Raw genomic sequence first — 11,045 nt, 5'->3', positions numbered from 1 at the left:
AAAATTATACTTTTGTAGCATTGTGTTTTGCTTTCATGTTACAAGTCTTAACACAAACTGTTCTTTTTATCCACGAGCAGCCACTGAAAATATAAGTTTAATTATAAATTGCGTGAAATACCTAACATAAGTAAGGCCTGTATTCATTTTAAAATTGTACCATTTTATATTAGAAATACATCTCTGGACTTCTGAATTAGTCTAGTTACCGGTACATGAGGCGTAAGAGCCTTGTACTGTACCATGCTTGGATTCCATGCTCTCAAGGAAAAGGACTTTGGTATTAATTTGATAGACCTGTTCTTTATCTTATGACAAAAACTAAAATCTGTTGCCTCCATCCTGAATCAAATCTGTGCGCATTTAATCCTTAACTTATCATCACTGTTATATTGTGTACTGGTATGTTCTTATAATAAACATAACAATCATAACATGGGAATATTTTGAGCAGTACGATATGTTGCCTACAATTGGGAATATTGGACTGTCGCAGAGTATTGTTTGGGAATGTAGTGCGTATAATTATATAGGTACAATTAAGTAAAAGTTATTAATAGAAAACAGCAATTTCAAGTTACACATTACCCAAGTTTTAATGCCATATGCTAGGAACATTTAAATGTTGCAAAAGTAGATTTTTATGGTGCAGTTTATACGTAGATGAATGAATATACAGTTTGGTTTAAAATTATTCACTGCATAACCATATATATGAGGGGCTCACAACCAGAGTGGACCAAGTCCACCAGTGGTCAGTTTGTGGATTAATACAATCTCGGATGAAGAAAACTTAGATTTATTTATTGCCATTTTTTGAGTTTTAAGATGTTTTTATTAAAAGTACCAGGTCTCTTGGACCCTTGCCTTTTACAAAAATATGATTTTATAAATTGAAATGTAAATTTATTATTTTTTTTTATTATTGCCATAACAAACAAAGTTCATAACTCATTTGTTACTCCACAGAGGGCAGGATTTCCTATGATGGAAGGTGAAGGTTGCTGAGCATGAGCCAGGAACTTTAAGACTCAATTTCTCAAAATTATTCCAGAAGGACTTGGTTTGCTCTGGTTGTGAACCCCTCATATACATATACAATTTCTTTAAAGTCAAAACATAGGGTCGGCTAAAGTCACAATCAATTGTTTTTCAAACTGTTTTCCTTCTGCATTCATTCATGCTAAAGACGATCTGAGATACTGGTACCGTACTTAAGCATACTTTATGTGCTACAAGAAGGGCTTTTCTTGACAGTTTTGTATATGAAAATAGACTTGTTCTTAACATCTGAAATAAAGTTATTTTATCGACAATTCATGACCTGCTCTGTAATACTGTATCACTTGTCACCATAGAAACTAAATGCTATTATTATTATTACTGTTAAAAATCGATCCATGACCTAGTATAATCTACTAGAGGTTATCTGAACATACTGGTAAGCGATTTTATTATGACAGTAGAATACATTTCTTCTACAACATGTGTCTTTTCGTTATGATAATAAATAAAATTATGTAAGCAACTTGTGTGTGTGGACTTTTTTTTGCACTCCTGTAATTTCAATACTCACCTACTGCTTGTGCTGAGAGTCTTTCCGCTCGTGCAGAAAAGTTCCACTTTGCACACAAGTTACCTACATAAAATCAATTTCTTCAAAAGCCTTTTCAATGGTTGCTTTTATGTTTTTATCTCTTGTTGAAGTAGACAGATAGTGATTTCTGGCCTATTTTGTATAAATGGCATTGTAATATATAAATTACTTAAAAAAATATTAATACAGGCTTTCACATAGAAATATTTTAAAGATGGCTTTGTTTCACTGATGAAGTTATATTAGATACTTCTAGACTAAGACACAAAGGAACATGAAAGTAATAAGATCACAGACTATAGCTGAATATTATGATGTATGAAATGTTTTATCAATTGCAAAACATATTAGATTATAAGCGAGGTATTTAAACAAATAGACCATTCAAAAGCACGTAACATCATATTATATACATAAACTTTTATAGACAGTTTACATGTTGTTCAATTATGGAGCAGGTTACAACACTGATCTAGGTCTTTTATCTTCAAGAAGTTGACACTCAGAAACAAAGGAAAACTATATTATGTCTTCATTTTGAAAGGCTGTATGTAGAGTAGAAGTTGTCTTTGTGTAAGTAACATATTATACCACAGAAATTATGGGATATGTATACTTGCAGAAGCTTGTACTTTTTCATTGTCCCCTTGTGATTTGTATATATTTCAATTATCCTAAACTTGACCACATTAGTTCTTCAGCTATATGAAAAGTTACAAGTTCAGTTCCTTGATCAATGCATTGCGCAAGTCATGCTTGATTATCTTCCCCATTGCCGTCCTCTGGAATTCTTTAACGAATCTGATATATCGTGGAATGCGATACTCGGCAACCTAAAACATCAATATACTGATTAGGGATAATTAAGATTAAGAAATATTGAATTGTTCTCTTGATTGTTTTTCTACTTACTTTGTCCTTACAGTAGTCAACTATGTCTTTCTCCTTCAGGTTCACTCCGTCTTTCAGGCGTAAACACACACATATTTCCTCCCCAACTTTTGGATCTGGCACTCCAAACACCTGCACAAATGGTATAATGATATTCACACATTAGATTCACAATAATGCACATGGAATTAATAATATTAATTTCATCTAAATCACTCTCACTTTGAGAGAGGAACAGAGATTGAAAAAATTTATGCGGATATGTTGCATACATTGAGGGATATTTGTCCATTAAAAAGTGGGTTGTGAAATTTAAGAGAGGAAAAATAGTGATCAACGTTGAACACTGTTGGAACCTGTATATGTAACCACTCCAGAAAATATCGATGCTATGCATGACATGATTTTTGAGCATTGTCGAATTGGACTCACACGTATATCAGAGACTTGAAAATTTCTTATGAACCTGTTTTTGAAATCGTACATCATTATCTAAATGGATCCTTAAATGCATGAATATTGATCAGAAATGACTCAGAGTAACAAATTCCAAATCGTGTTATTGCCGTTCTATCTTTTTGGATCGTGTTATATCTATAGACGAAACATGGATAGTTCACTGGAACAAAGACCCACCTCTGTGTCCTCCCATCTGATTACATATAGAAACGCAGATCACTATAATTTGCCATGCTGGTATGACATCTCTTCTTCTGTCGCCAGATGCATTTGCTCTGCCAGCTCTACTGTCTATTTCATTATTTGTTTGAGTTGTAATATCAGACACTTTGTTCATTCAGCCAATTCTTGCCCATATAGAATTTAAATGCTGAATAATCTTTGCTGTCGAAATCTTGTTAAATAAAATACCACCACCACTGCGGAAGGAAAGGAAAAGAGATCCTACCAAGAGCTATTCTTCAGGTTCGATTTTCCTTTCATTTCCTTCCATAACAAAGTTTGGAAATGTTGGTGAAAGAAATCGAAAACTTTATTATTTTCTTGACAAGGACATGTTACCGCATAGTAAAGGAAATTAGTCATTTTAAAGTGTTTTAAAAAGCCTCTGAGGGTGACAGGCATTAATGATTAGTGATGACGTAATATTGAAGTGATATTTTCGGTGAAAACTGAGGTATTCTAAGAAAATTTTCAACATTAGCCACTTTGTCGGCTAAAAATCACAGTCACAGAATTTATTGGGAACCAAACTGTAGTACCCATTCTCATCTCTATTAAACTATAGCTGTTTTTAAGTTGTTTTTCATTATCTTTTCTAGTGGAATGCACTGCTGTGGCATACCGGCACCTCTTTCAGGTGGAAATACCCTAATAATTCAATCTCTGAAATTCATATCACTCATTACCAGCGGATAAACGCACCGTAATAAAATTTAAGATCAATTCGTGGAGTAGGCCTAAAGTTTACACTCAGAAATAAGTAATATTATATTGTGCAGCCTACATACAAATAATAATAACAATGTACTGGCATCTTAATGTTTAGAAAAAATGTACTTGTTTTAATAAATTATAAGAATACTGCATAACTCAAATTCCAGAGGAAATGATATCACATACAGTATTTGCTAGGAAGTTGCTCTGTCTGCATCAGTCATATATCGTCGTTGTTCCTGCAATAACTCCTATATAACATATTTATCGATTTTCAGATTTTTGATCTATTAAATAACTTAAATAGTGATACAGCAAATAATAAAATCTCCCATATGTAATTATATTTCTTTGTTTCGAAAATGTAAGAATTCTCCTATGTACGGCTACCATAGGATGAATAAATGTGTTTTTTCTTTCTACTGAAAAATTTTATATTTTGCACATAGGAGTTATTGCAGGAACAACGACGATATGCTTTCTTAATATTAAATTAATATGTACAAAGCTGAAAACTTTGATAGGAGAATGAGGAGAAAAAACAAATTTTTACCAGTATTTTTGTTTATATGCCTTACCACTACTTCTAAGATATCAGGGTGACCAAGAAAGAATTGCTCAATTTCCACTGGAAAGATGTTATCTGCAATTCTGATGATCATATCCTTCAGTCGTCCCACGAGTAATCCATATCCATCTTCTTGTAGGATGAATTGGTCCCTGTAATACATTCAGGACAGTCAAGTTTATGTTTTAGAGACATGCACATATTTGAGGACACTTCCTGTTAAACATTAAAGTGGGTGATTTAGTAAATAACGTTTTTTTATTAATTTGTTGATGTAAACATCAACATCAGTCTCGCGACATAATCTCTTTAAGTCAAAAAGAGTAGGTATCTAAAAGTTATAATGTTAAGTAAAATACTTACCCAGTCTTAGCCCAGCCATCCGGCCCAATGAACTCCTTTGTGTTTTTTTCATCACCCCAATACCCCAGCGTGACACTGTATCCTCTCACCCACAGTTCTCCGCGTGATCCCATGGGAACTATCCTCCCATCTTCATCAACAACTTTCACCTGCAAGTGAAATGAGAAACGATATTTTTAAGTTAATCGTGCCGAGTTATAATTTCATTGTCCTGATTGTAATTATTTGAGTATTTAGTATGCTAAAATCCTACCTCAAGATGATCAGTAACACGTCCTACAGTAGCTGTCATTTGGTGTAGGTTATCACCATCTTGGCCAATGATAGCAATTGCTATTTCTGTCATTCCGTACAGTGACTGCAAAAACAAACATTTTGTTGTTAATAAATTCAAGAAAGACGAAGACCATGGTTGTCGTAAGAAAAATAAAGAAGGTAAACGTGCGAATACTAAATGAGGCAGTAGAGCAAGTGGATAGCTTCAAATACTTGGGGTGCACTATAAGCAGTAACATGAGCTACTGCCAGGAAGTAAAAGAGAGGATAGCAATGGCAAAGGAAGCTTTTAATAGAAAAAGGAGCATCTTATACGGACCTCTGGATAAAGAACTAAGGAAGAGACTAGTGAGTGTGGAGTGTGGCATTGTATGGGGCAGAAACATGAACATTACGACGAAGTGAAGAGAAGCAAATAGAAGTATTTGAAATGTGGATATGAAGAAGAATGGAGCGTGAAATGAACAGACAGGATAAGAAATGAAGCTGTGTTGGAAAGAGTGGGTGAAGAAAGAATGATGCTGAAACTGATCAGAATGAGAAAAAGAAATTGTCTGGGTCACTATCTGAGAAGAAACTGTCTACTGAAGAATACACTGGAAGAAATGGTGAACAGGAAAAGAGTTCGGGGCAAAAGAAGATATCAGATGATAGACGACATTAAGATATATGGATCATATGCGGAGACAAAGAGGAAGGCAGAAAATATGAAAGATTGGAGAAAGCTGGGTTTGCAGCGAAAGACCTGCCCTGGGGCAGAACAGTGTGTGTGTGTGTGTGTGTATGTATGTCTGCCTGCCTGTATATTGTATATATGATGAGACTGACCCATGACAGAAGAAGTACCTACAATATAATACACTAAATGTGTATAACATAGAAATATACAAACAAGACTCACACAGACTCGTTCCACGCCAAGTATGTCAATCATGCTCTGTGCCAGCTGTTCTGTGCAAACTGCTCCTCCAATAGACGCCACTTTAAGTGTATTTAAGGTTATACCAAGTTCTTTTGCAGTGGCCACCAAATCCACGTACAAAGATGGGGTCCCCATAATGTTAGTGCATCTGCAAGTGCATAAACACAGATATATTAGCTTGTTTATTCCTAGGTATTATGAATATAAATCTTCATAAAAAATGTGCAGAATTTGCATTGTTCTGTTTTTTTTTATTTCGCTTACATGGAATTGTATGTGGTATGGCGTGTTGGAAAGCAAACAGGTTACAGAAGGCGATATTAAAGAAGCTATGCCAATGGTAATCTAGTTGTTGCTCATGTTTTAATGAATCCAGAACATAATAGCTTAAAAACTAAGAATTTAATATATGAGGCTATCAAATGTAAAACTCGCCTTATCCAGGTAAAGTGATTTGTCAGAAAACAGAAAAAAACCGTTATGGATATGGACAGTTTTGCATTTAATAGTAGTTTTCTGAGCTCTATGGAAGAGGGATAGACAAGATTTGCACAAACAGACTATAACAGTAGATAGAGAGCTGCAAGAAGTACAACATCCCATATGTAACTTTTTTTTTTAATTTTATATAAGGCGAGTTTTACACTTGATAGTCTCATATCTGTGCATATGTGTGTATTTTTTTTTGTAAAAATGTTATGAAACAGTGGAGCAGCATCGGGGGAGACAATGTCTACCACAGAGCATCTACTCTTGAGTTGTCTCATAAGTTCGTTCTCTTTCATCGTAAGTTTCATATATTCCGCCTGAAGACACTCTACCGTCTGTACAGCGAAGTTGTCATAGCTGCTGAACTCCTCTGCGAAACAGGGTTCAACAACCAGACCCGCTATTGGATACGTCAGTACGTGTTTGTGACTGACATTGGATGCAGCATCTTGGAATTGCGAGTGTTTACAAAAATAATATGGAAGGCAAAAAGGAAAATTTTTGGCATCTTAAGCTGTTTTATTATCGTAACGGTAAACTCGCCTCACAAACCCAACGGAAAATCTGTGCTGTTTAAGGAAGTGTTTCTGGTAGTGTGGAAGAGAAGGCCTCATGGCCTTAACTCTACCAGAATATTAAAAATAAATATTAAATAAGCAGCGACGACTAGTGAAAAGTGGTTTACTCGATTTCGAGCTGGAAATTTCTCCCTAAAAGTAAAACCTCGCACTGGGCGGCCTGTGGTTACGGACGTGGAAAGAATAAAGTATATTATTTCAAACAATCCACGGATGACAACTCGGGAGATGGCATAGGAGCTGAAATTATCTCATGCTAGTGTAGCCAGGCACTTAAAGAAACTTGGTTAGGTAAATCTTCGCGACATATTATGAGTTCCGTACCAACTGAGAAAGGAGAATTTGATTCAGTGCGTTTATATCTGCGACTCTTTAATAAGACGCAACAAAAATTATGCTTTTCTGAAACAGCTGGTGACAAGAGATGAAAAGAGGAAAATTGTGTACGACAACGTCCCAAGGAGAAAATCATGGCGCAATCAGTTCCTGAACCAGTGTTTCATCCAAGGAAGGATATGCTATACATTTAGTGGGATTGAAAAGGAATTCTGTATTACGAATTTATTCCTACTGATAAGACCATCAGTTCAGACAAATACTGTTCTCAGTGGATTGCTCAAGGCAGCCATTGAAGAGAAAAGATCGGAATTGGCCATCAGTGGTGGAGTCGCCTTCCAGCACGACAACGCCAGACCACATATTTCTTTGGCGGTCCGTCAAAAGTTGTGGAATTTCGAATAGTATGTGTTACCCCACCGCTCTATTCTCCTGAAATTGACTCTTCCTACTTTTATTTATTCAGATCTCTGCAGAATTTCCTTAATGATAAACGCCTCACTACCTTGGAGGACTGCAGACTCAACATGGAACAGTTCGTCAACCAGAAAACCGCTAGATTTTGGAAAAATGGAACTTATAAACTTCCAGAGGAATGACAATATATTGTCGGTAATAATGCTTCATACTGCACAAAATAAAGTTTATTTACAAGGCCTCCTTGCTTTGAATGACCTTGTGTTTCTTGTTGTTTAGTCATCTATCTTAAGACAGGTCTAAACCTCATAATTAATACCGAGAAGGCACCACTTATGAGGCAACTAGGCCAGGAGATAATGGGGTAGGGTGGCCAGTTCCTTTCCCTCTTCATTGCATACATCGCCAACTAGCTACTTATTACACTAGTCAGTCTTCAGATGTATACAAACAATTGTTCTTCCTCCAACACATGTTGTCAAGTGAGGTGTACTGCCTGGTAATAGTTGTATACATCAGCCAGAACCTCAATCAGAGGAAGACCTTGTGTTTAATTTTTTGTAAATAAATTCCGTATCGTACCTGATATCGTTCGGCAACTTCTCTGTCGTAGCTGTACTGTGGGAGTGCAGTGTTCTCAGGCGTTATTAGTGGTTGAAGCGTGGCGAGGAAGCGAACGAATTTATGACAAGTCCAGTATAATACTAAAAAATCATACAAATTCCGAAACAAAATTAATGAAAATGTGCAACATTTTAAAGCAGATGTGATACCTCTTCAAATGTCTCTACCTGTCTGTGAAGAAAATTTTTATCAAATGGTTTCGTGTTGTAGTATAAGAGAATAGAATTCTTTGTTGTACGCATAAACCAAAAACAACAAAATAATTCTTTCTGTACTCAAACTTGAAATCAAAACACACACGCGCGTGTTCAGAATTTCCTCTCCTGACGTGGATATGAAGCATCCTTCTCATCACAGTACACAGTGTTCATCCAGCAACAATCGTGTCGTGGTTATAAAATTTGCAGCAAGAGTAAACATTTTGTTTTCATTCATTATTTGAATTGTATTACTGGATAAAACTAAATTATTATTTAGTTTCTAAACGAAAAAGTTTACTTTTTCATTTAATATTTATTCGTACAGTTATGATAATAATAATAATAATAATAATAATAATAATAATAATAATAATAATAATAATAATATCCCGAAAGTTCAGGCATTTATTTTGATCAAAATAGGCAGACAAATAGGCATTAAAATAAAGGCTAATTAATGCACCTCTTTATCACATTTTAGTATTTACTCCTACTTTTCTTTGTTATATGCCACAACGAGATTTTTTTTTTCAATTTCTCAACTGTTATAGTCAACCGCCTGTCAGAGACAACATTCTTCAGCATGAAAAAGACCGTTCTTCTTCTACTGAAGTGATTGAAGCATACTTAAAACATGCTATCGTGGATGGACTTATAATATTATGATATTATCAGTGACAAAACATTTAGGCCTACCGGTAATGAAGTATTAGTAATGTTACTTACTTCTCTTGTTGAATGGCAGCTAGGACTTTCCTTGATTCAAAAGTAGGTGATGCAAGGACAATAGTGCCGCCGTAGCAGATGCCACACAGAATACCACCAAGACTGCCTGTTACATGACAAAACTGCGGGCAAATTATGTGCCTCGTTTCCTGCAATATTATCACATACAAATGATTAAACATTCTAATATATACGGTACCTTTTTCTTTACTCCTTCATGAGGAAATATTTGTTGCATACTACGTACTTTATAACTTTCTGCAATATTTTTCTTTCTTGTGAATCAAGAAAGGGAAATTAGCAAAAAAAAAAAAATGATCATTTAGTAGACTGAAACTAGAAAGGAGTAACTATTTGAAAAAAAATTAAAGCAATTATCTTATAAACTGGTACTGTATTAAATGGTGATGTAAAGCGTATTTTCGTACCAGTAACATTCCATACTGTCCTAAACATATGTTTCCATCCTTTCAAGTTTCTCACAGATACTGTTTGACTTTTAATAAACAAAACTATTTTTCACTTCTTTGTTGTCACTCATGCTTTAAGTATCACAATTTTTCGTTAATTTTTTGTACAATTCTCAATCATATTTTAAAGACATACATAGCTTGTTCATTATTCTTGGATTAAATTCGGAGAGCGTAATGCCAAACTTTTGACTTGTGTCGTAGCTACGTGGTCTAAGATGTCATGTCTTGGACTTCATGGAATGAGCACTGGATCGAATCCTTATCGGGGAAGAAATTTTCTCATGAAATCTTGACCAGTGCATGGGACTGGGCCCACCCAACGCCGTGATGAATTTGGAAAGCTGTATTGAGTAGCGAAATCTGGCTCATAAGCCAGTTATAACGGCTGGGAAGGGATCATAGTGTTGACCACACGTTACTCTCGTACTGATTAGGTGATAGTTCACCTCTGTTGAGGCATGTGGTTGCGAGGCTAGTAGCCGGCTGCCCAGTATTGGTTCTTCATGGGCTGTTGCGCCAAGGATTACATTTGTCTCAAACTTTAATATATAAGTACTGTAAGTAATGTCATTAATATTTCTGGGGATTATTCTTTGTCATATTTCAAACAAAAAGTTTAATACAATTTTGCTCGTTTTCGCTTCCTTTTCGATATACAAATTGTTTTGTACGAAACATTTCATAGGTGTTTTGGGAAAGCCATTGATTTAATTTCCAATATGCTCAGACAATTTAAGACAGCAGTGTATTATGATAATAAATTATTGAAAAAATTTAGTTTTGTCCTTTAAGTGTGCAGAAATTTGATCCGAACAAATGTGACATTATAAAATTCATTTGCAGAACGAAAAGTTACATTTGTTCGGGTAAAATTTTTGCACATTTAAAGGACAAAACTAAAATTAATTAAATCATTTATCATCATAATACACTGCTCTTAAATTGACTAATTAAATCAATGACTTCCCCAAAACACGCTATGAAATGTTTCATATAAAACAATTTTTATCTCCAAAAGGAAGCAAAACAAGAGCAAAATTGTATTAAAGTGTTTTGTTTGAAATATGTCAAAGAATAACCCCCTGAAATTAAGGAAATTACTTACGGTTCACCCTGTTTGTATAGGTATAATATTACATTTTAAAATCTTGGAAGTAGTTGTTTGTCTGCATGATATTGTTTCGGTTAAC

At 34.9% G+C, this 11,045-nt stretch overlaps 1 protein-coding gene across 1 annotated transcript in view; it reads right to left on the bottom strand.

The window, feature by feature from the left end:
• Window positions 1-1,980: 1,980 nt before the first annotated feature.
• Window positions 1,981-11,045, bottom strand: part of LOC138696735 (medium-chain acyl-CoA ligase ACSF2, mitochondrial-like) — a 53,836-nt gene continuing 44,771 nt past the window's right edge. The window contains exons 7-13 of the mRNA XM_069822084.1: window positions 9,383-9,531; window positions 5,992-6,160; window positions 5,068-5,172; window positions 4,815-4,963; window positions 4,462-4,603; window positions 2,510-2,620; window positions 1,981-2,430 (exon numbers count right to left, since the gene is read on the bottom strand). Of these exons, the coding sequence (XP_069678185.1) occupies window positions 2,311-2,430; window positions 2,510-2,620; window positions 4,462-4,603; window positions 4,815-4,963; window positions 5,068-5,172; window positions 5,992-6,160; window positions 9,383-9,531 (945 nt within the window). The 3' untranslated portion in view covers window positions 1,981-2,310. The remainder of the gene's footprint in view (window positions 2,431-2,509; window positions 2,621-4,461; window positions 4,604-4,814; window positions 4,964-5,067; window positions 5,173-5,991; window positions 6,161-9,382; window positions 9,532-11,045) is intronic.

The sequence above is a fragment of the Periplaneta americana genome, chromosome 3, assembly GCF_040183065.1.
Source record: "Periplaneta americana isolate PAMFEO1 chromosome 3, P.americana_PAMFEO1_priV1, whole genome shotgun sequence".
Classification (NCBI taxonomy): domain Eukaryota; kingdom Metazoa; phylum Arthropoda; class Insecta; order Blattodea; family Blattidae; genus Periplaneta; species Periplaneta americana.
The sequence above is the reverse complement of the archived record's forward strand: the minus strand, read 5'-3'. Positions and strand labels throughout refer to the sequence as shown.